At 43.0% G+C, this 25,328-nt stretch overlaps 1 protein-coding gene and 1 pseudogene across 3 annotated transcripts; one reads left to right on the top strand and one right to left on the bottom strand.

The window, feature by feature from the left end:
- Nucleotides 1-1,040: 1,040 nt before the first annotated feature.
- On the top strand, nucleotides 1,041-6,648 carry LOC147905776 (ethylene-responsive transcription factor RAP2-9 pseudogene; annotated as a pseudogene). Of its 2 annotated transcripts, XR_015540992.1 has the most exons (4): nucleotides 1,041-1,887; nucleotides 3,292-3,394; nucleotides 3,498-3,676; nucleotides 3,770-6,648. The product of XR_015540992.1 is annotated as an ethylene-responsive transcription factor RAP2-9 pseudogene, transcript variant X1 (transcript). The 2 variants fall into 2 exon arrangements; XR_015540993.1 differs by having other exon boundaries at nucleotides 3,498-6,648.
- Nucleotides 6,649-23,177: 16,529 nt separating this feature from the next.
- LOC147905775 (vacuolar protein sorting-associated protein 55 homolog) lies at nucleotides 23,178-24,673 on the bottom strand. Its single transcript, XM_087381741.1, has 5 exons — nucleotides 24,532-24,673; nucleotides 24,241-24,369; nucleotides 23,988-24,027; nucleotides 23,802-23,883; nucleotides 23,178-23,659 (listed from the first exon to the last, which is right to left on the bottom strand). The coding sequence occupies exons 2-5, from the start codon at nucleotides 24,337-24,339 to the stop codon at nucleotides 23,473-23,475; spliced, it is 408 nt and encodes a 135-aa protein (XP_087237867.1). The 5' UTR covers nucleotides 24,340-24,369; nucleotides 24,532-24,673; the 3' UTR covers nucleotides 23,178-23,472.
- Between the last annotated feature and the right edge of the window lie 655 nt (nucleotides 24,674-25,328).

Below are 25,328 nucleotides of genomic sequence, written 5' to 3'. Positions count from 1 at the left end.
CCATTTTTCTTTTTGACTAATAGGACAAGTGCTCCATAAGGAGAACTGCTAAGTCTTATCAATCCTCTCTCTATCAGTTTCTCCACTTGCTTTTGAATTTTCTTTTGTTCTAGCTGATTGACTCTATAAGGAGCTTTGCAAGGTGGAGTATTGCCCGGTAAAATTTCTATCCTATGATCTTCAGGTCGAGAACATGGTAGTCCAGGTAGTAAATCCTCTAAGAAACAATCAGAAAATTGAGAAAGAAACTTTTGGTGTGTAGGCTTAGTGTTTGGCTAAGTAGCTCTTACCGTATTCACCAAAATTAGATATGTCTTCTCGCGTTTTCTAATTGCTCTTTTGGCTTGTATGTGGTTGAGTAAAGGACTGATCTCAGGTTTGATTGAGCTTTTTAGACATATTTCATTGCTTCGTAATGGAATTTACCCATGGGATATTCGTCAATCTTTGACGATCATGCAAGTGTTACTTCAACTATGCTCAATCAATCGGGAAGAAACATTATTAATTAGAATAAGCACGAGTTGGGTGGAACAATAGTATGTATCTTGTGCACTTGCATCACGTCTACTAAGCTCCACTTTAATTAGAATGTAACTTCAGTCTTTTTCGAACCGATGTGTTCAGTATTTCTAGAGGGATTTAAAACTTAGGCGGTGGTTCGCATTGCACAGCTTGTGACGGAATTGTGCATCAGTCTACGTTAATCAGAATGTAATTTCGAAGATAGAGGGATTTAAAACTTAGGCGGTGGTTCTCATCGTACAACTTCTGGACGGGGATTCGAATTTCGGCTCATCGATGATGTAACTGGAATTACGCACGTGATTAATACAAGCAAATTAAAGATTTATCGATAGGCTCGCCGTAGAGTTCTATGTAATCTATAACACAGTGCCACGTTGAGGTACGCCTCCTTCCATGATAGCGAGCAGTTGGCCGGTAAGGCGGTTGACGTGGGTATCACGGAAATACGTGTGCGAAGCGTCTCGAAAGCACTCGCGAGTCGCCATGTTCTTTATTGCTAGCTGAGATAGAAAGTCTCACGCCTCTTTAACCGCCAAGAGATCTTCAAATTCGGACCATATTGGTAAACCATGATTGTTTCCAATCACGCACGTAGAGTGCAGACTCTTCCTGTTTGAATTTTGCTCTACACTCGCTTTTCGATTTGACGTGAAAGCCTAAATTTAGTGGTCAATCAACGCTGCCAATGAACATTTCCGAGGGTGCAAGGCCCTCAAAGGTGAACGCCTCTAGTCTTAGACCCGGGTACCGTGGAGTTCGCCAGCGTTCTTGGGGGAAATGGGTTTCCGAAATTCGAGAGCCCCATAAGCGGTCTCGTATCTGGTTGGGCTCCTATCACAAGCCCGAGGCTGCTGCTCGTGCTTACGATACTGCCCTCGTTTACCTTAGAGGACCTTCTGCTCAGCTCAATTTCCCAGACTCCCCGCCTCAGATCCCAGCTGCAGCCCGTTATCCGGGGTTGTCGCCCAAGGCCATTCAGCGAGCCGCTTTAGCTGAGGGCGCAAGATATGACAGAATTCACGCCAGTCCGTCGAACTTTCGCATTGACAATCATCCCTCCACGTCGAATGACAATCGGCTCCCCATTGCGCCCCTAGCTGAAGAGATTACGGATTCTTCTTCGCAAGGAGCTCCTCACCGTCTTACCTGGGCGTCGACGGATTCGAGCGAATCGCAGTTTTCGACAACGCGAAACCGGCCTTCAACCAGCGAGGCCCCGAACGACGAGGAAGGTTTCTTGGACCTAGAGGAACTATTTAGAACGTAGCTGAAGAGACGAGGGCTTATGAGTCATTCTTTGCATGCGGCCTGTAACCTCCATAGCTGGGCGACGTACTTCGCAGCCAGCCCGTCGTATTTGTAAGCACTCATACTCTATGTTGATAGCGTAGGCAGCTCTGTAAAGACATTAGAATTGAGCGAGCGAGCGCGAGAGAGAGAGAGAGAGAGATATTTTTACAAAGAGAATGTAGTGTGTGTGTGTGTGTGAGAGAGATAGAGAGAGAATTGAACAAGCAAAAGAGAGAGAGAGAGAGATTGTAGTGTGAGAGAGAGAGATTGTAGTGTGTGTCTAATCATCTACAGCTAAACCATCCTCCACTATCGTCATAAGACAGAATGAAGTGTGCTAAGGACAATGTGGCCCCTCCCTTAGGGTGGCTGGCGTATGATGGTAGCTAGGGATTTAAATAGTCCGGTAAAATGAGGTTTGGAAAAATTAACTTAGTTTAATCAATTAAACTAAAGCAAACGAGAGAGATTGGAGAGAGAGAGAGAGAGAGAGAGAAGAGGTGGCCCTCACGTATGAGTTTAGCATAGTTCTCCACTCTTAGAATTCTTAATAAAATTTTTGTTCTTTTTTTTTTAAAAGCCTTTTTTTTCACACAAAGATTATAATTTATTAAAAGGAAAGAACACAACTAGTTGTGCCTGCGCTGCCCAATTGCATTCAGCCATGCTCAGGCATGGTTTTCAAATCCTTGGGATTAGAGCGTTGTGCGTTTTGTAGGTTAGATTTAGTTGCACCACATCGCCAATCAACTCGTGTTTTAAAACCACACACCCCCTTATGATGTATCGCAGTAAGCATTTCGCAAAGTTTTAAAAGGAATTTGTCTGCAATTCGTGACTTTCATTAAGCTTCATTGAATTTCTTATGCTAGTCTCGCGACCCCTTTTTTTAATGAATACATTGCTTTGCTTTGAGATGTAACCTTCATGTTGAGTTTTATTTTCTTAAAATGAGTTTATGTGCACTCTCATCGTACAACCTCCTTTATGAGTTTTTTGTTTTTGGTTAAAACTAGTGTATGTATGCTCTCATTGCTCGTTGCATTGATGTGTCAAATTTTACATGGTTGTGGATCATCTGAAAGTAATAATTGGTGCAATACTCAATTATTGTTGTATTCTTGTCATCTTAAACAAATGTAAGAAAAGGCTAGTTTTGCTAAGTTAGTTACACCTTGTACAAACATATACTTTCATATAAGATTTTCTTTTGAATACATAATCTATGCTTGAATTCTTCCCAAAAAAAATGAAAATTACTAACAAAGAAAATTGAGATTGATTTTTTTATGAGACTTGGTAACTCCCTCTCTTTGATGTGTGTGAGGGTAGGCAGTGTGCTATTGTATCTAGACATTTGGATCCCCATTTCCTTAAGCAAACGTCCATCTTTGCACCATTTCTCTATCTTTCCTTCTTCACTATTTAATACTCAACATAGCAGCATGTTTTCACCATTTGTCTCGCATTCAGTCACCTCTCTGATTATCTGGAAAAGGCAACCGTGCTGCCACCTAGACGAACAAAGGGCTCATGGGACAACCAATTGACTTGATAATGCGTAGTAATGTTAGGAGTTCGGAGTTAGCATTTTGGCATTAACATTTGGTGGTCCTACTAGGGAGTATAATTTGAGTGCACTAGAAAAGCTAATGGAGACCAAACGCAAGAGCAAGAAGTCGGTGGAGGTACGCCTACAACAACAACAAGGAGATAGGAGAAGAATACCAAGATGAAAGACGGAAGGGAAGATGTGACGGAAACAAAGAGGAAGGTAGTGGTGGCAATCGATCCAAGCGAGATGAGAGAGGGGACTGATTCTCAACGTCACCAAACAGCTCACACCGAGGAGTCGATAGTAAGGATCAAGTTTCCAAACTTAAAAGGGAGCGAGGGAGAGCATCTCCATTCTCATGTTCAAAATTTCTTAAGAACTTTTGCGATCACTCAGGAGTACTTATTGTACACGTTCACCTGCAAGGCCATCGAATAGTATGACCAAGAATTTTCGATGGGCACTTCACCACATGGGATGAGTTGAAGGCTATGTCTCTGAAGAGGTTTTAGCATGTATCCAATGAGGAAGACGTATTGGTAAAGCTTAACAATATCGACCACGCGAAAATCAAAACGGTGTATGACTTTGTAGCCAAGATGAGGGTGTTGACCAACCAACTTACCAACAGGCAAGACAAGATAGTGTCAAGGTCATGGTTGTTGAGTGGCCTTGCCTTGGAAACAAACCAACCAACATACCAATGCACAAGACAAGACAATGTTAAGGTCATGGTTGTTGAGTGGACTTGCCTTGGGAACGAAGTTGCACAAGATGGAGATAATTTTTCCAATGAGGCATGATTGCATTAGAAAAGAGAAACATGGAATCTCGAAAGAAAAAGAAGCCACCCGTTCAAGAAGTTAAGAGCAAAGATGAAGAAGAGAAGAACAAGAGGTGGTACCCCAAAAAGAAAACCAAAAAACTCCTAAAAGAAGTGGGCATCCAAGGAAACCCAGAGAAGGGTGAGCCCTAGTGCCACAAATGCAAAATCTAAGGTCATACAAGTGTTGGTTGGCCAATGGTGGGAAATCTGCAACAACTTGACCCACGACATCGAAGACTATTTGTACAACAAAAAAAAGAGAACGGTGGACATCCACAAAGTGGAACAGGAGCCAAGAAGGGCCTATTAAGGTGAAAGGCCAACGAACCCCATTACAGAGTGTTTCTTCTATGGGAAGGAGGGACACCAAAAAAGTAAGTGCCTATTGTGGAAGAAGCAGCTAGAGCTACTACAAAATGTGAAAGAGGCCAAAAGAGCAGCAGTTTTGTTGGAAGGAGGAAAAGAAGATGGCGACAAAGATCAGCCACCATGAGCTGAAGTAGCAAGAGCCACTGGTCGAAATAGACTCATCCATTGGTCGAAATGAGGCTGAAAAGCTAGTGGAGGATGGATGATTTTTTCATGTTGGTTTTGTTAAGAACTGAACCTATTATCCTCACCTCCCATGGCTACCTCTTTGATATGTTTTGAAAGACTGTGTTGATGTATTGGAGCACTTTTCTCGAAAAGATTTTTTGTATGTCCTTTCTCACGAGAATGTAGCTCTGCATCCACAATGCCTGCGTCTTAAGACCAACACTTCGACCATCATCTTTTGACATGCCCGCTTGAGCTAGGAGTGAGCTGGGAGGCCTTTTGCATACTAGTCGATTAGTAGGTCTTCATGGCTTTGGTTGGTCACCTTGCCTTTTCTTTCCATCCCACCACCCTCCAAAGTTCCTCGCGGCCTTGATGAGTAGACAGTTTCTCACGAAGTGCCCAAAACATTTGCCTACATGAAATGCATCGGGAAATGTGTTGAACTTGACCTAGAGTGCAATCACTGGATCGTCAAGGAACTTGATATCGATGAAATTCAGGATTTCCTATCCCATAATATCCACGCTCTCTTCCTTTTTGTTGGCAAGCAAGTTGAGGTGCAGCACCTTTCCCAGGGTCAACGCCAGTCTGCCAACCTTATCATCCAACCATGGTGGGATGTATGGAAATTCAATCCACATTGGGCAGTCATGTAGTAATAAGTAGTCTGCACTCAGCTTAAGACTCGTAGCACCACCAACACCAAGGCTCTAGAGAAGAGCAATGAGTGCCCCAACAGCTCATTTTGGATGCCTTCAAAGATGCACTAGACCAAAAAAAGAAGCCTTTTCCAAGGAAATGGCCTGCATAGCTGGTATTTTGTAATTCGCAGTCGTAGGACATAAAGTGTTCGAGCTCATCCATCGAGGGGGGTACATCCTCTAAAGAAAAGATAAAGCATATCTTTGGAGAGACGTTCGAACTCCGGGGTAATGTCCTCCACCTAGAGTTCACAGACTTGTCCTGTGCCTTTCCTCCCCTTGAGCCGCATTTTGTGCTCCAACTCCTTCACCCTCCTGACCACCTTAGCTTGGAGAATACTTTTCTCTTCCTCCTCAGGTAGAGGGGAGAACAACTCTACATTTTTAACCTAAGGGGAGAACCACTCTGCATTTTTTTTGCAAGCACCTTAGCATACTATGGTGCACATCATGACAAGCATTAGTGAACACTCACTCGATTAGACTTCTCCCTCACAAGAACCCTAGCTTGGCACGAGCTCTTGCCTTAGCCAACTCCACATTTTTCACAGTCACCTCCAGCCCACCTACTTCACTCATCTCCTTCCCAGGTAACACACTAGCATCGGACAAAGTTCATCTAGGTTTTTTTAGGGAGACCTCATTCCCCAATGATGACTCATCAGTTGGTAGTAAAATCCACCTACATGTGTACTATGTCTTAATAAGAAGTTGTAACTACAATGATTAGAATGGATAAATATTTCAGTAAGGAGACATGATGAATAAAACATGCAATGGATTATCTCATGCAATTCCATGACATGATATGGACATAGAGATTATTATATTTTCATGATCAAAATGGTGGCTCTCCTAAGACAAGAATATTAAATGAATAAGAATAATGAGTAAAACACTTTGTTGTAATAATTGCATCTATGCAACATACGAGCCATAATGGTTCATTCAATGTATAATAAGATTCAAACCAAAATTTTAGCTACCTTATTAAATTGTAGAGCTGTCTTGGAGTTGAAAGTTGTTCTAATGGAAGTTTCAAGCACCATACTCTTGTGGACACTTGATCTAGACAATAAGACAAGAATGGATTGTAAATATTGTTTCAATTGTTAGTGAAAGTATAATAATCAGAGAAAACTAATAAGTGGACATGCAAAACCAAAAAGGAATGTAGTCAATGTTTTGCTAGTTCAAGGCCCATCACTTTTGTACACAACAAGACAAAGCACCCATAGACGTGCACATAGACGCGTTTACTGAACTAAATAAAAAACTTGCGGGCACGTCTATTTTCGCGTCTGGAGACCCACGTCTATCAGCGCGTCTATATATCAGACACATGCGTGTATAGACGCGCACTTAGATGCTTAAATAGATGCGCTTATAAACGCGTTTATAAATGCAAAAATAGACGCTGGTCAAATAGACAGACGTGCTTATAAACGCATTTATAGATGCACTGATATACGTGCTTTATTTTTTTAAATATAAAATTTACAGAATGCTATGTATGTTGTGTATGCTATATAGTTACAAGAATCCCATATCCACATTGTGTAATTCAATTCTTATAGCCAACCGCATTTTAATTACAATTCCAAATAAAACATTACAACTCCAAAACGCAATAAAATTGAAAGCTCAAAAAGTGCTTGTATATACATATAGCATGAAGCTAAGCCACGTCATGTGGCTTCAAGTACAAAAAATAAGGAAGCTAAGCCACGTCATGTGGCTTCAAGTACAAAAAATAAGAGGAGTGTATATACAAGAGGCATGAAGCCAAGCTAGTGGCTTTAAGTACAAAAAAGAGTAGCTAGCACTACTTCTACGACTAATCTATGTTCTCTAGGTCCTCGCTCCCTTCCACGCTCCCTTCTGCGTTCCCTTCTGCGCCTCCTTCCTCGTCTTTCTCATCATCTTGTGCACGGGCCTGTAAACAAGGGACAACATATATCAATGTATGAAAAATCAAATCTTTACTTATAATTTCGGCATTATTTAATTACTTTCAAATACCTCAGGGGCCGCTCTAGTAGCCCGGGTATACTGCTCCTCAATAATCAACCCGTCATCATAGAAGTGCCTCCATGTATCTCCTCTGCGATGGTGGCGGTGGTAGGCTGTCTCCACAGGAGTAGGGTATCTGCCCACGATCTCAAGCTGCAAGACGACACACTTTGTGGAGGGATTAGCACAAAGAAACAACCTCCTAATAAACTACATAAGCAATATAATTTGAGATCGATACTTACAAATTGGGCCTCCCATGATTCAACACCCCCTGCTCCAAAATGCGCGCTTCCATATTCCTCCATCTGGATCCTCCGTGCCTCCACGTGCTGCAGACTGGGGTCCTCCCTCGCTGACTTCATTGATTTCTTCCACTCACACTTGTGAGCGGTGTGGGGCGGGCTCCTTGGTGGTTGACCTCCCTCAAGCTTGGCAAGCTCCGCTAGTGCCTGCCTCTTAAGCGAAGATCTTTTATTGCCAAGTATCGTAACAATCTTTGACTTGGCCCATTTCTCTGTGAACTGGCGATTGGGGGGGTTAGGATACCTAGAGCGAACTGCAGCGAGGGTCTCATTAGCCAACCTCTTTGGCTGGTCTTTGAAGTGGATAAAGCAATCTCTGTAATTGTTAGCAATTACAGAGCACATGAAGGCCATGATGTCCTTCCCCCACGCATCCATCAAGATGCCTCCTGTCTGAGTGAGGTCATAGAATATCGTACCATCACTCGGAGGCACGTCTAAATCATCTGAATCATCATCCTCCCCACCGCCACATGGCCCAAAGCACTGTGCCATGCATCCCCCACCGCTCTCCTTGCTACTACGCCTGCTACCCTGTCGTGTCGAGCTCGTACGCTGGCCACTCGTAGCTGGAGACTCCACGGGACTACGCTGACCACTTGTAGCTGGAGAACCGAGTCTCGATGGCACAGGAGTACGTCGACAGCTCTGCGAGACAGAAGGACCTCCTGACGGCATGGGGGAAGGGGCATAAGACGGGATGGCAGAAGGGACATAAGACGGCATGGGGGAAGGGGTATAAGACGGTATGGGGGAAGGGGCATAAGACGGCTATGCTGACTCCGCTGGGGTGATCTCAGGTGGTGTGGGGTGGTTTGGAGTCTGTAGTGCCGACTCTTGGGGAGTGTTTAAAGTACCCATCATATACCCGTATAACTCCGCAGGACTAGGAGGGTGCCCTAAAAGGTTATATAAGTCCTTCCAAATAGAATCCTGGGGATCAGGTGAGCTGGAAGCACTTCCTGGCCACATGTTGAATTGAAAAAGGAAAAAAATCTATTACTGATGAGCTGAGAAGAAAGGGGAAGGGAAAAGAGGCTTACTGTCAGAGCGTGTCTATAGACGCGTTTGATTAGTACATCTATAATCGTGTCTAATAGCGCGTCTATAGGCGTGTTTTTCTGTGTCTGCAAACAGGCTAGACGCGCAAGTATAAGTAATGTGAAGAAAAGCAAAGCGAGCACGCTAAAAGTAGGTTTAAAAGCCGCGTCTATAATCGCGTCTAATGGTGCATCGATAGCGCGTCTAAATACACAGAGTAGATGTGCCTTTAGATGCGCCTTTAGATGCGACTGTAGACGCGCTTTTAGACGTGCCACAGAGTTTAAATTAAACATTTGAAGAAGAGCAAATTTGGTGGGTTGTTTGTTTGTAGGATGTCTTCATCTTCAACAAGTAGCTCCAGTGAGGATGAATCCCTCTGTATCCACCATCGTGAAATGTGGTTGGAGCAAAAGATCAAATGTCTGTGTTATCGATGTCGAGGAAACATGTATCCTGCATGCAGGATTACACTCAATCATATCTCAAAGTATGGAGAATGGGATGTGACCGTAAACAGGGTAAGGGTTTGTAAGTTAAGGTTGATTGAGATACCTATGGGTGTTCATATGTTTGAGTTATGATCCCGTTTTAATTTGATACAGGATGCAGTGCCACACCCGCATATGTTGCCCTATGCTCGCCGTGAGGAGGCGAAGCGTCAGCGATATGAGGTGGGATCTTCAGGAGGGACCGTTACGGATGCATGGAGTGATGGTGATAGTAGCCCTCCGCCATTACCTCATGAAGCCGTGGAGGAGGAGGTGTTTGATGATATGGTGCGGGATTTATATGTCCATCAAGGGAGGATGATAGCATGGAGTAGGATGATCTTTTTACTGCAGCATCGACTCCACTATTTGAGGGGTGCACATTCTCTGTTCTACGTGCTTCCCTTGAGTTACTAAACTTGCAAACCATCTATGGATGGAGCAATGCAAGTTTGAATGCATTACTCAAGTAAGCTTTAAAGTCTATTTTGCAAACATGGTGAATTATGCTAGTGGGTCAATTACTCGAATGCTTTTCCTCATTTATGGTCTTCACGTGCAGGCTCTCTCCCACGACTATGGAGAGATGATGAAGACCTAAGGATGACCTCTATTGTGCCTCAAGGCAAAGGACGCAACAAAGTAATAGACACGGAGTTGCATAATAGTATCAACCTCTTTTGCGTGCTTAATAGTGATGTGATGAAAAGATGGGTGACAAGATACGAGGATGCAAAGGCAAGAAGACAAGAAGAAAGGGCCCTCTTTCGTACACACCACAGATCTCGTGTGCCATATCCTCAGTATCTAAGAGCACTTCCAAAGGATATTCATGTGGATTGGCTACTTGATGAAATGGAGAAAGCAGAGAAAGACGAGGGGATGCATATCACAATGGAAGAATGGGAGTATGCTTGGGGATGCATGAGCAAGGTCGGTATATAGAATATTATGCATAAGTTATGAGCTTTCAATAATTTAGATTGCTTATTTAATTGATTTTTTCTTGGTGTAGCGCACTATGTTCAATGCTATATGGTGTGAGGGCAAGCATTTTCGAACACAACAGATTGATGATAAGAGAAACACAAAAGACTGCGGCATCATTGCTAGCTTTGAGGGAGCCAATGGAGCCATGGATGATTATTGTGGCATAATCCAAGATATTATTATGCTTGACTTTCGACGCTTCTTTGTGTATGTTTTGGATGTAAAGGGGTTTAAGGACATGGTGGAAAGAGGCCCTAAGGCAACAATCAAACGCCATGCAAGTGGCTTTGTAACTATTGACTCCACAAAGTTTTGACAAAGTAGGAAGGACACACTAGTACTACCGCAACAATGTGAACAGGTACTGTGCATACATATAAAAATACTCGCTTTTAAATATTTGATGCAAGAAAAATAACATGATTGTATTTGTGTTTGAATTAGGTTGTCTATCAACCAATGGTGGATAATAATAGATGGTGGCATGTCATACCTATTATGCCACGTTCCAAAGTGATGTATAGTACATTTACTAATATGGAGCGTATGGAGGATGATCATGGCCATGGATGTGATGATGACCGTGATAGCTGAGTTTGGTTTGAGACCCACATATAGGGTTCACCTATTCCTTTTGTACTTAAAGAGAGTAGGGGCATGGCATAAAGTAGCAATATTCATGCAGTCATACCCCACAACTAATGGACTTGCAGATAAATGCCTACAACTCCTGTTGATTGGGAACATTAGGAATAACTAGTTCTTGTTTAGCTCTAGTAATGAACTCCCAATAGCCTTTTCCCTTAAGGAAATTCGTCATTCTAAACTTCCATGCTTGGAAGTTGTTCTTGTCAAGATTTTCAGTGACTATCTGTGAAAGAGCATCAGACGCCATTACATAACACTGCAAAAATATTCTATCACTGCAAAAAACACAACTTCTACCTCACAAGGACAAATCTACAAAACTGACGAAAGTGGTATTTGACCACAGTCACTTCCTAGTGATGATTTTGCATCAAGAGGCAATAAGAATGATTATGTCACTCCCAATATCTCTGCGCATAGGCATACGATGCAATTTCTACGGCAACTTTTCACAGACCTGCAGAACAGTGGTCGCACAGCAAAAACAGGGCACTTATCTGAGTGCTTGCGGAAAACTTCCACCACCAAAACGGGCCTCGAAATGGCCTCGAATCAAAAAAATAATGTCACCAAGGGCTTCCCAATCTGAGACAGTGCACTCTTGCACTTTTCGGCTGTGCTACCTATAGAGATTTGCTCCCAAACTCGAAAAAAGAAAGCAACACTGATCCTCTTACCAAGACACCACGAACTTGGTTTGCTTTCTTGAGCTCCTTACCACGAACCGAGCTCTGATTCCATGTGAAGAAAGTGGGAGAGAAGTAAGGAGTCTCACTTGTAGCTTGTCACATACACAATGGGTGAATACACACAAAAGGTGGAGGCTGAAAATAGTTTTCCTCTTCTTAGTTGTGAAAGCCAATATAATTTTTAATTTAATCCAAAAGACTTTGATCTTCCACAACGTCACCTTGTAAGTTTTCATTTTCTTTGTTTATCTTGCCTTTGGAGCCACCTTTAAGTTGGCTATGTCAATGAAATATTTGATTTCATATCACTAAATCACCTTGAAATAATTTGATGCATGAGTTGAGATCCAAGTTGGATCCAAAAGCTGAGAAGTGCATCTTTATTGGTTATCATCTGTAGCAGAAAGGGTATAGATGCTATAACCCTTCTACTTGTAAGTTTACAGTAAGGAAAGATGTTGTTTTTGATGAGATGAGCAGCTGATATAAACCAATAAATGTGATTGATGATGTAGATGACAAAATGGTGATGTTGCACAGAATTCACAGCAGGACCATGAATCAGATGCAGATTCAGAATCTGGAGACGCAAATTGCAAATGAGAAATTATTCCACCAGGTGCAGAGTTACTGATAGCTGTACGGAAGGTATCCCATAACTAGAGTACATAAAGATAGCTGTCATCCAACAGCTATTATTCATGGGCAGTGTACCAACCGCATGTGCAGCTAACAAGTCGATGACATAAACGCACAACGGTCACCTTGGCATATCATGTGGCTCAGAACAGAGCCTTGATGATGAGTTAGGATGTTTTGAGAGCACCTAGTAGTGAGCCTATTTTGCGCAGGTCTACCAGAGTTATCCTGTAGATAGGCTGAAATATGATGGATTTACAGCCATTCACTATTCCTATATGGTCAAAGTCATACATGAACCAGAACCCACTTCTTTTGAGCAAGCCATGGGAAAAGAAAAATGGGAGAAAGCCATGGATGAAGAAATGGATGCCTTGGAAGCAAATGCTACATGGAAATTGGTGCCTTTGCCTAAAGACAAGAATGCAATTGGCTGCAAGTGGGTTTATAAGGTGAAGCACAATGCAGATGGTTCGGTGAACAGATACAAGGCAAGATTAGTTGTCAAGGGGTATGCACAGACATATGGCATTGATTATGAAGAAACATTCAGTCCGGTTGCAAGGATGGCAACTGTAAGAGCAGTCATTGCTATGGTTGCATCAAAGGGATGGTCTTTACATCAGATGGATGTAAAGAATGCCTTCTTGCATTGTGATTTGCAAGAAGAGGTCTATATGGAGCAGCCACCAGGTTATGTCCATGCTGTTCATCCTGAGTTTGTTTGCAGGTTGAAGAAAGCCTTGTATGGCTTGAAGCAAGCACCCAGAGCATGGTCTAACAAGATAGAACAGTATCTTGTCACTATTGACTTTCAGATTTCCAAGGCAGATTTCTCACTTTATGTGAGAAAAACAGAGAAAGGCATTATGCTGCTTGTCATTTATGTTGATGATTTGATCATCACAGGTGATAGTGATGAAGATATCCTTCATGTGAAAATGCATTGAAGCAAAAATTTGAGATGAAGGATTTGGGAGAGCTGCATTACTTCTGGGGCATTGAGGTGATTAGATCCACAAGTGGGATATGGCTCTTGCAGAGGCAGTATGGATTGGACATGCTGTCCAAATATGGGATGACAGGCTATAAGACTATTTCAGCTCCTTTGGAGCAAAATGTGAAGTTGAGCATAGATGCAGGTGAGCTTCTAGAAGACCCTACTATGTACAGACGCATAGTAGGAAGTTTGATTTATATGGCTATTACCAAGCCAGATTTGAGCTATGCTATTGGGTTGGTAAGTCATTTTATGCAGGCTCCAAGGAAATCGCATTTGGATGCGGCTAGATGCATACTGAGGTACGTGAAGTCCACATTGCAGTATGGACTATTTTATGAGACTACGGTTCAGATACAATTGCATGGATACACACTGCTGATTGGGCTGGTAGTATTTCTGATAGACGATCTACTAGTGGATATGTGTTCTCTTTTGGGAGTGCTGCAGTCACTTGGAGCAACAAGAAATAGCCTACAGTTGCCTTGTCGAGCACAGAGGCTAAGTACAGGGGTGCAGCAATGGTTGCATGTGAGGTAACTTGGTTGCGTATGCTACTTTATGATATGCATTAGTCTACAGATGGGCTAGTTGTCATTTATTATGACAACATGAGCAGTATAGACTTGGCAAATAACCCAATCTATCATGCTAGAACAAAGCACATTGAGGTGCATTATCACTATGTGGGGGAGAAGGTTCTAGTAGGTTTTATTGATCTAGTTTATGTCAGCATAGAGGATTAGGTAGCTGACATATTCACAAAGGCATTAGGCACAGAGAAGCTGCGCAAGTTCAGAGACCTACTTGGTGTGCAGGAATTGGGATTGAGCTCGAGGGGGAGTGTTGAGATATCGAGCTCCACTTGTGATATGCCAGGGTGACCGTTGTGCATTTATATCACCGACTTGTTAGCTGCAGATATGGTTGGTACACCACCCATGAATAATAGCTGGATGACAGCTATATTTATGTATTCTAGTTAGTGGCTCAGTTAGCATGCCACCTAGGTTAGCTGAGTTTGGTTTGAGACCCACATATAGGGTTCACCTATTCCTTTTGTACTTAGAGAGAGTTCTTTTGGCTTTCGCAACTAAGAAGAGGAAAACTATTTTCAGGCTCCACCTTTTGTGTGTATTCCCCCATTGTGTATGTGAGAAAGCTGCAAGTGAGTCTCCTTACTTCTCTCCCACTCTCTTCACAGAAAATGCAAAAAATGTTGGTTATATGGCGGTTACCCTATTAGGTTCTTGTAGTGGGACCTAGGGGAGTGGGATGGATTGATGAGGGCCACCTAGAGAAGAGCTTCCCCTTCTTTCGCTATACAATCAGAAATGCCCGAAGATTTTAGCTCAGTAGTAGAGGTTGGAGGCCCTCCAGAGCACCTCATCGAGATAGTTTTCAAGTTTTCGCAATTGTGTGCAAAAACTTTTGGCATGGGCTGTGGAAATACCTTAGGAATAGAAAGATCAATCTTTTCTTTTGGATTTCTATTCATGGAGGGATTGCAGTGGACTTGTGGAGATCCAGGTTCGGGGCTGACCCTACTTGTCCTCATTGCCACATTGTAGTTGAGTTAGTACAGCATTGCCTTTGGGAGTGCAGACAGGCGAGGACGATCTGGAAAGGTGTTGCTAGGATTTTTATTATCTCTCATACAACACCTTTCTATATGACCTAGGGTTCAATAGCTTGGTTATCACTTACTAGCCCTTAGGTGTTTCTTGAGGGACATGATTTAGATCCAGCTCTCATTGTATAGTGACACTTAGTGGAGTCTTGTTCCCTCTAGGATGTTCCCTTCACTCCTTTTAGAGCTACTCATGCCTCAGTAGACACTTCTTGGGAGATTATGGCTAGCATTGAAGCTTTGCATATTTGGAGAGCCAGGTGTACAGAGGTGATGGAGGGTATCCAGGTTCACCCTTCCCAGGCTATGGCCAGTATTTGGACTGACACAGTACACACTCTGATGATCATATGGGTGAGCATGTAGGGATCCTCGAGATCAGCCACTACTAAGAGAGTTACTTTTTCAGAGTTTGGAGAGGATCTCCTTTTTTCTCTAAGTCTCCCTCAGGGTTGAGGTGGCATCTTTAGCCTTTGCCTTGGTTTTTTATTAGCTCTTTTTGAGTTGTTTTTTTCCTCATGCATTGCATGATGTACTCCCGCATTTTGAGCTTGCTCTCATGTGTTTTCATTCATACTTAATGAAGTAATTTTCTCAGAAAAAAAATGCATGCCAAAATGCTCTTGCCTTTTGGCAGACAATTTATGCTCCCAAATAGGTTGCAGAATGTAGATGATGTCCTACCGAATGGCGATAAGAGTGGCCATCAGAGTAATCTATTGGCCTCCCATCACCAAATTGCAATGGGCAACCCAAATGTGCCATGCACACATTATCCTCTATTAAGAGAGCAGGGTGACCACGTCTCGGAGGTATTGCCACATGGGCCTCTATCTTGGCCATTGTTTGGCTATGAATCTGAAAGCTTGGATCGCTAGGGTTGATAAAAAATTCATGCTCTCCCTCTATGAGCCTAGCAACCATCCCCCACATGAAGTCGTGCTCCATCCGTTAGGTGCTCACTACAATTCTCAAAGCTATTGACCAAGTCCTCTACACTGCTAGGCATCCCCAAAGACAGTGAGGAGTCGTCTCAATCACTCCATCAATGTATCACTGACATCTTCCATCCACCCACATCTAGTTCAATGAGGGGGCAATGGGCAAGCCTCTAAGTGCTATCATCCAGAAGAAATAGGAAATCATGCATGGTCGCAACCTAGCGTGACCAGAAGTGGGGTACATATTCTTTGGGGACCTCTTGCTTAACCCCGTGGGGTGCTCCCTTGAGGGGGTCCATGCTACTGCCTCCAAGCACACCCCCCCTTTGTGAGCCATGCAACCATCCCCCACATGAAGTCAAGCTCCATCGATTGGGTGCTCACTATGATTCTCAAAGCTGTTGACTAGGTCCTGTGCACTACGAGGCATCCCCAAAGGCAGTGAGGAATCACCTCAGTAACTCCATCAGTGCAACAATGGCATCTGCCATACAATTGCACCTAGTCCAATGAGGGGGCAATGGGCCTGCATGTGCTATCATCATAAAGAAATAGGAAATCTTCCATGGTCACAGGCTGGACCAAAGGTGTGACCAAAATCGGGGTATGATCTCTTTGGGGACCTCTTGCTTAACCTAGTGGTGCTCCCTCAAGGGGTTCCATGCAAGCATCGTCTGATCAGGGTCATATATGAGAATAAGGGAACCTCCTCCACCTTGTTTATGTGCCCTACTCAAGCAGGCCAAAAACCACTATCCTACATCCCACTAGACATCCCTAAGAGCGTGCCCCTCATAAAGACTCCCTCTTAGTCCAAAAGAACTGAATCTAGATTGATACACCAAATCTTTCCCAATCGACCCATGACCCTAATCCTCTGCTAGGCAAGCCCATCCAAAGCCTCCTTGTGCCACAATCTCCCTCTAGCTTTGTAGTCAGAAGGATTGCCTAGCCTACCCTATAGTACCTATAGCAGTGAAAGCACCCTAGAGTCTGCTTAAGGAACTATACCCTGAGAGGCACTCCCATTTGAGCGAACTTCCCAGACCAGCAATTTAATGTCCAAGTGGTGCTAAGTCCCTGCCACCATGATTCCAAGATTGTTACATCTATCTCTCTTGCCTTGGCTTTCGCTCCTCTCATGTGCAAGAGTACTTGATCCCTGTCCTTATCCTCCATTAGAAGTTGCCTCTAGGTCCCAAAGGATCATGCAGGGCCACTATCCCATTGTGCCCAAGCGATATGTGTATGTTGCCCAAGCATGCGTCCCTTTGAATCTTGAACCTCTAGGTGACACATGAGTGGTTGCCTATCGAACTCCTCCCTGCAAGTGGGAGTGGCCCAAATAACACCAAGCAACAAGTGCTTTTAGACTATAAGAAGGCTTCTTATTAAGGGGGATCCCTTCCCTATGAGAGGCACAGTTGAAAAGATATGCAACTGACCACCTATGCAAGGGGTGTTCTTGGGAAGATCGCGCTGCATCAAGGGCTTCCAAGGCTTCTAGGGCTCAAATCCTAGATGAGACCTCTCACTAGTAGCTTGCCTAGGAGAGCTCTATTCTGCATCTCAAGATCAATGATGTTGAGGCCTCCCTGGGATTGTGGCAAAATCATAGTCTGCCATGCCACCCTGGCTCGAGTGTTTTGGGTACCATCCGAGCTTGCCCAAAGGAAGTTTTGTTCTAGGTGCCTTAGCTACCACATATAGCCCATGTGAAATCACCAACAAGATGCGATGTACCAAGCTATGGTGAGAAGTATCTAGTTCACCACTAATGCCCTCCCAGCTGAAGAGAGTCTGGTCGAGCTCTAATAGAGAATCTTGCACCATACTCAAATTATATATGTATGTTGCTCCGTTGTGATGTCTATGCCCACCTAGCAACCCAAATATCTCATTGTTTGTCCCCATGAAATGAGCATGAAATCCATTTGAAACCAAGGGCTACCTCCCAATCTCATAATTCCTGGACCTTCTCAATGCTGTAAGGAAACCCACTGATTTGGCCCAATTAATCCTAGCTCTAGATGTGTGGCTAGAGCCCTCCTAACCACCTCCAGCATCTACGAAGCCCTCCTTACCGCCTCTAGCCTCTACGGAGCCCTCCACTTATAGTATTATTGTTTGTAGACTCTAAATGCAGCAACTCCTCCTCCTACTAGATTGGGAATCTCATCCCTGTAAGGTCCCTGGCCTATCACTGTAAAAAATAACCCAAAGCCTCTACCACAAAAAGGGAAAGGATTGGGCTAGAGAGAGAGAGAGAGAGAGAGAGAGAGAGAGAGAGAGAGAGAGAGAGAGAGAGAGAGAGAGAGAGAGAAGGCCTTGCCTATATGACAATCAATAAGCATCTGACTCGAGCTACCTACGTAAAGGGATGAGAACCCCCTAATCCACCTCTAAGAGAAGTCTAACCGATGCATAGTGCCCTCTAGGAAGGGCCAGTCCACCCCGTCGTATGCCTTCTCATTGAAATCTAGGAGTAGGATAGCGAGAGGGTGTGACTCCTCTTGGACCTATTCTAAAGCCTCCCAAAAAAGTGAAAATGTTGTCCAAGATGCCACATTTTTGGACGACCCTGTCTGACTATCATGAATGATGTCCACCAAATGAGACCCTAGTTGTAGACTCAAGACCTTAGCCAAGATCTTGTAGGCTATGTCCAACTGGGTGATCGGCCTCCATTGCCAAAGGTCCACTCAATCTCCCCCCTTTGAGATCAAACAAATCCACCATCTACTTAAAGACAGAGGATGCAAGCCTATATCGAAGATCTCCTGGAAAGCTATTCAAAGAGGAGTGTAGGTGTGCTCCTAGAAGCACTTGAAGAAAGTTGGTGTAAAGGCATCCTCTTTGGGGCACTTCTATAGTGGTAGGACCCTAAGAGCCTCAAAGATCTCCTAATCTTTGAAAGGAAGATCTAGTTGTCTGCCCATGCTCTACGATACCACAGGTGGAATGTGCTTCTAGACAATCTCTCTGACGATAAGATCACTAGGGGGACTTCTCCTCTACCTAGAACAAACGCCAATAGAACTCTATAGTCAACTTGATACTCTCATGGGGGTCAAGAGCGTTCTAATCTTCTAATTAGCACATTGGATAACTGACAGTAAAATCATGGCAAGTCTTGGCACATAAAGAACATCAAAAATGAACTTTTTCTTCACATTTGGAAGCTAAACTAGTACATCACCAATTCCTTTGGCTAGAAGTGGATGATTATCTCCTAGATGAACCAATCACATCAGCAACACATATGTTGTTGTGATGCATCTAAATCCAATATTTACACATGTCGATCAATTTTCTTTAATTCACTCAATGGTGCGCATAATTTGATGCCCTTGGCATATACATCGTTGCACAACCTGTCTGTGACAATCGGCATCCTTTTCCTTGCACAACACATTCTTCTTTAGGCATTACCCCTTTTTGACCCATTGGAAGCATAAACAACTTCTATTGCATCATGTGCCCTCCTTGTTTTGTTACCATTGTTCCTAGGTCTGGCCTTTTGCTTGCTATGGCATTCTCTTGCAATGTGACCCAACTTGTCACATTCATAGCATTTTACTTTGCTCTTTGCATAGGCCTTCTGCTTACCAAAGACTGCTATCTTTGTTCGCTTTGATTCTTCTTGTGATGTCTAGGCTTGGACTTTTAACTTTCACCCCGCTATGCATTCCTCTTAGGCTTCTTTCCTTTGAATTTCATATTGCACATATTTGCCACCAGTGCACCTTCAACATGGTTATCCCTCAATCCTTTTCATCTGACTTGATAGCCGTGTCTCACTACCACCTTGAGGCTCTCAAAGGATAGGAGTAAACTCTTTAGTATCCTTTCCACCGACTCCACATCATCCATATCAAAGCCATCCTTAGTCAGTCTGTCCTTGAGAAGCTTCATCTTGTTCAGATGTTCCAGCAAGGCATCACCTTCTTTGATATGAAGATTTGCCAACTGTGTCTTCAAATTCAGGCGTGTGACCAATGCTTGACCTTATAAATGGACGTCAACATTGTCCACACCTCAAATGCCTAATCAAATGCATCACTTGGGCAAACAATGTGTTCTTTAGGCATATTGTAAAAATATCCATTACTTTGGATTCAACTCATCATAGGCATCCTTTGTGCTTGCGTGCATTCTCCCCTAGAGTTGTCACTTTGCCATAAACAAATATCCACAACTTCCTTCTGGCAAACAGATTCTTTATGCAACATTTCCAGATGTGGAAGTTGTTTCCATCAAACACAGGCACACGAAATTTGCCCATGGAATTTCTGATGACCCAGAATTGCCTTGGATTTGGGGTCTTGAGCAAAAAGTTATGCTCCCCCAAAAATTGATGCCTTCTGAATGCCAAAATGGATGGATGTGGACCTTGGAGTTGAAGTATATGGGTCATTGGGCTGGTCTCACCTATGTATATATGGTTGAATATATGTTCTTATGAGGTATAGATGGGTAGATAGTTAGGACCATAGAGTTCTCTGGAGGGATCCCAAGGCCTTGTGTGAATAGTCCTTATGGACTTAGGGCAATCCACCTAGTGTTCCGTATATTGTGTATCATCTTCATCTTTTTGGTTATGTGAGAGTGTACATTTGGTATGTATGTGATCTCTCTCATCTTCTCTTTGATGTGTGCTTATAGCGTTGGATTGTGTCCTCGTTTAGAGCTATGTGCTTTTTCACAAAAGGAGGTACGGTATGCTGAGAAACCCAAGCATGTTCATGGAAGCCGAATCTTAGCCGATTATATCCAAGTACAAATCACTTGGTCATTATATGAGGATGGCCAAGGTCTAAGGTATATGGAGTTTGAGGAGGTCAAGCAACTTCATAGAGTCATCTTCCTCAATCAATACACTACTCTCCTTATGTAATGTAGTGTGTCCAATTAATACCATGTCTTATAGTACATTCAAAACCTTGTAATAACCCTGTAGATAAAGGCTTCTCTCATTTCATATATCATTTGGCGATGCTCCTCTAGTTTCATGTTGAGTGGTAGTGTTGGGATTTGAATATCAAGTTGGTTGGAGGATGTAGATCTTGGATAGGATTTTGGGTTGGTGATGGAGACTTGGTAGCCTATAAGTTAGTGTTTTGTGTTTGAGTGGGGTACACATGGAGCATTCACTAAGCAGGCTCTTATTCATTTTGATGACTAGTTGATTCTGAAACCTCTTCTGTTGTTCATTTCATGATTAATTTGAAAGTGTGCATCATATGAGGTTCTGTCAAGTCACCCCTTGTCCACTTGCACCCAAGAACGACTTCCAAGAGTAACATCATAGACATTGGAGTAGGGTAATGCAAATAGACACAAAAACACATCTCCTAACACTAGCGACCATTGCTCACCGGTGACAATTGATCACCAGTTATACTTTAGCTAAAATGGCTTGTAGATTTACAATATTACTTATCTTAGAGGTATTCATGGGTGCATGTCAAATAAGCCTCAAATAGATAGATACGCCAAATATAAATTTCTCTAACCCGTTTCGAGGGTTAACAAAGGTCAAACATAAACCAACATACTAATCACTTTTAATAAAAGCACCTTCTCTCATCCAATGTATGTCTTATTCTTTTTACATTATGATGAATGCATAATGTTGATGTATGAATTGTTAAAAAATACTAACACAACAATCTAAAGCATAAAATGCCATTCATAGTGAGGCAACATATCTTGACCTTACTTCCCAAAAAACATTGTTTTTCAAGATCATGTGTAAACAAGTCCAAAACCCTATCCCAACCTCATCGGCTTGCACCCTTTCCGCCTCACATTCAGGCATGCCTTGGGGGTAGACAGCTTATTGGTTTACCCCTCCCACATTTTCCCAAAAACAGTTCTGCTCACATGCATTTGCTCATTGTTCTATAATCAAATTGCTACACATTATGGATCATGAAAACATTGACTCAGACAATAAAGAGCTGCCTTTTATTATTCTCTACAAGCAGGACACTTGAAAGCTATTCAATTGTCATCATTTCTCTTTCTTCACTTTCAACGCAAGACGATCTTAATCGCTCTACTTAAAAACACAAATCTTAAAGCCTAGGAGGAAAGGCTCGCCTGCGGGCAGGGGGGTGGGGGGGGATTGGTTGCTGAGCTGCAGAGGCTCAGAAGTGGGGAGCACCAATGGGAGAAGATGGATGAATGAGCAACAAGTAAAGCCGACAGCAGAGGCTGAGGGGAAGGGACATGACAGGAGAGGCAAGAGGTATTTTGTCCTCCCCCCGTACCTTGCCTTAATTTTGTCACCTTTCACATCCACTAAAGCTAACTTTTCATTGAGTAGGGGGACTTACTCAAGGGTAAGAGACGGTATTCTATTTCCAGGTAAGCATATGAACACAAATGCAATATTTGAACTATCCCATTAAGCAACTATCAATTAGCACAGACATTTCAAAATGCAATATTTGAACTATCCCATTAAGCAACCATCATTTAGCACAGACATTTCAAAATCCTAGCATTTCACTGATGTAAGCATCCCATATGAGCACATGAAAGCACCAAGGCTACACAACCGCTTATCAGGCCACCCAGGAAGTCCGATCAGCATGTGGTTGTCATGTATGAGACATGTAACATCTTCTACAGAAAGAATCCTTCACATAGAAAACGAGTATTGATAGGAAAAGAAAGTTGAGGAGCAATACAAGTCAGCAAGGGCAAGTGTCTTCAAAGATGGCACGATTTACAGACAGTCAAAACAAAGGGCATCTTAGGTGCTTGAACCTGCAACATCAAGGGCACCTTGGCGACAATGGCAGCTGTGCAGGAAAAGGTCTCTGCCTCAGTGCGCGCAGCTTTATATGGCCTCATTTCACAACATGGCAAATCAGAAGCTTCCTGTGATCCACCAGGCAAAACATGACTTCCCAAAAAACACAAACACCAACCACTCAAGAGCTAAGCTGGACACAAACTACTGGTCCAACCATCAACTTGCTCTTGGAATTACCCCGTCCCCCCCCCTTCTTCTCCCCAAAAAAAAAAGATAAAGAAAAAAAGAGGCATTGTCTTTTTCTATCGAAGGTAGCCTCCGCGCACATGACAATGTCACTCAACCACAATCACAATCATTGTGTCCAGAGCCTGGTCAATCCCACATTCTAATGTAAACCTGAAATGAAACGACAGGACATGGCATGATACTAGGGGCACTCACATACGTGGCATGCCCTGAGTATCACGCAAACCATGCCATCATGTCCATGCTTACCATGTAAGTTGTAAAATCACAAGAAATCATGAGACTTTAAACATACACTTAGTATTCTTCATATAACCTCACGTAGCTGCTAGGTGTAGGTGGAAATCAGAATGAATACATGTATATGTATCAGAGGAAGTAAGCATTGTTTTCAAAGCTTGAATAAACATATCCCATAGGAGCATAACAAAGATTCATAACCCTGATTGCCAAAAGAATTTTAGTAAATCAAAGAATGACCCAACTTTTTGGGTTGTGATTGCTGCACACAAAACTTTTTCAGGTTGCCCCCTGACTCAAACCGCTAGGCAATTCTCACCACAGACTCTTGCTTGAGCATATTTGTTAATTTGGATCATGATACTGGCAAAATCATGAGAAGTGATAAAATTACCAGTCATCATCTCCTTTTAGTGTCTGATAAAAAAGAAATATAGTCAAAACAAGAACAAAGAAAGATGCAAAGGCCAAGCACATTGCAGCTGCCCTGATGAGCTGGGCATGGTACAAGATCGATGGGATAGCAATACTTCCAATTGCAGAAAATCCAGTCAGAAACTTTGCAGCATCTGCCCAGCTGTCATCATGCAAGAGAATCATCAACACGCTATGCAATACAAAAGATCCTCTGAACAAGTCAAGACTGCTGACGATAATCAGATTGGAAACCAAAACAACATAGAAGAACACCAATGGCAAGATAGCTCGTAGAAACATACTCTCCCGAGTCAGAACTCAATATGTCTGTAGAACCACCTCTGAAGAACAAAAAAGGCATGGGTAACAGAACGTACATAATCACTGTATCAAAACGATGAAGTGTGTTCATAAGTTGACCATGTTCAACAAAGAAATTCGCAACACATTCCAAATGAGCTGCAGATAATTCCATGCGGATGGCATACCAGTCAACATGGGCCACCAGTTATGGTAAAGTGCGCATGCCTGCAATAATTCTATCAACGCATTAGAAGTGGTCAGTTAAAAGGATTGAAACGCCTGTTCAGATCTACATCTTAAGTCTTCTGCCAGCTTCACGGTAGTCAGCTTGCTTGAGAGATTAAAAAACTATTAATTTACAAGGACGAAGAAGCTCCTGTAGACACAACGAAAATGATTCTTCATTTAGTGGGAAATTTTATGAGTAAGACTGCGAACCAGTATCTGCAATATAATAGCAGCTGCAAGCAGAAGCGCCAACCCAGCAAGCTTGCAAGAGTGGAAACAACCACCAAAATAAGGCGGGCAGTCTGCCATCTAGGATCATCCAAGAAGTCGGGCGATTCCCTGCCGAAGGAAACTATGGTGAGAGGAGCTCATCGGGCTCGACACAAACAGAGAATTAACGACGACTGCAAGCTACAGAGCAATCATCGAGCATCCCAAAAATCGGGAATCTTGAAAGCAACAAGAAGGTTAGCATCAGATCAAGAGACTTGGTAGAGAAACCTGGGCAACGAATTGGCTGAGGGATGTCGATTCTTGAGCAATAGCAGAGAAAGACGTCTCTAAGAGATCGATCTCCACCCTGAAATGCCTTCTGTAAAGAGACCCAATTGCACACTGTACACTGTAAATTACCTTTGGGAAAACAAGAAAAGCACGAGGTTCCCGGCAGACTAATGTTAATACAAGTCCTAATCTAATGTTAATACAAGTCCTAATCCTAATCTAATGTTAGTATACAAGTCCTAATCCGTGTCCTCAAATAAATCACAAAAACTTGAGCTTCCAAAATTCTGAAGGTTTTTCTAGAGCACTTGCAAATTTTTGGCTTGCCCTCGATGGGGTAGGCTATTGTAAAGGCGCTATTGCTAAGGAAAACCAAAATTAATTTTGAACAAATTTTCGCACTTTTATTTCCCATTGGCTGGAACTCCTAGTTTGTGATTGGCGGTACTGTGAGTCGCTGCATAGCAAGGACGTGTGGCTTTGCAAGTGTCACTGAGGTTAGGAAGAGATGGGGCATGAGAATGCCATATGACTTTGCCACACCAATTTTGGGATGCCAATTCGGAAGTGGAAGTTCGTTTCGAAGGGCATGACACAGAGCATCGTTTACTCTGTCTAAATATAGCGCTGGAGGAACAGGATAAAGATGAAGGACGAGCGTGTTTTCTCTATGTGCTGCCTTTTTTGCAATGGGTGTCTCCAACGAGACGATGGATATTGAGAGCTCTGCATTCCGAGGAGGTGACTACTGCGTTGATTCGTAACTTCCTTCCCTTTGTGTTTTGAACTTCAAT

Source organism: Dipteris shenzhenensis, chromosome 1, assembly GCF_047967505.1.
Source record: "Dipteris shenzhenensis isolate YYH24624 ecotype China chromosome 1, Dip_SZ_1.0, whole genome shotgun sequence".
In the NCBI taxonomy this organism is placed as follows: domain Eukaryota; kingdom Viridiplantae; phylum Streptophyta; class Polypodiopsida; order Gleicheniales; family Dipteridaceae; genus Dipteris; species Dipteris shenzhenensis.
This window is presented reverse-complemented; position numbering and strand designations above follow the sequence as displayed.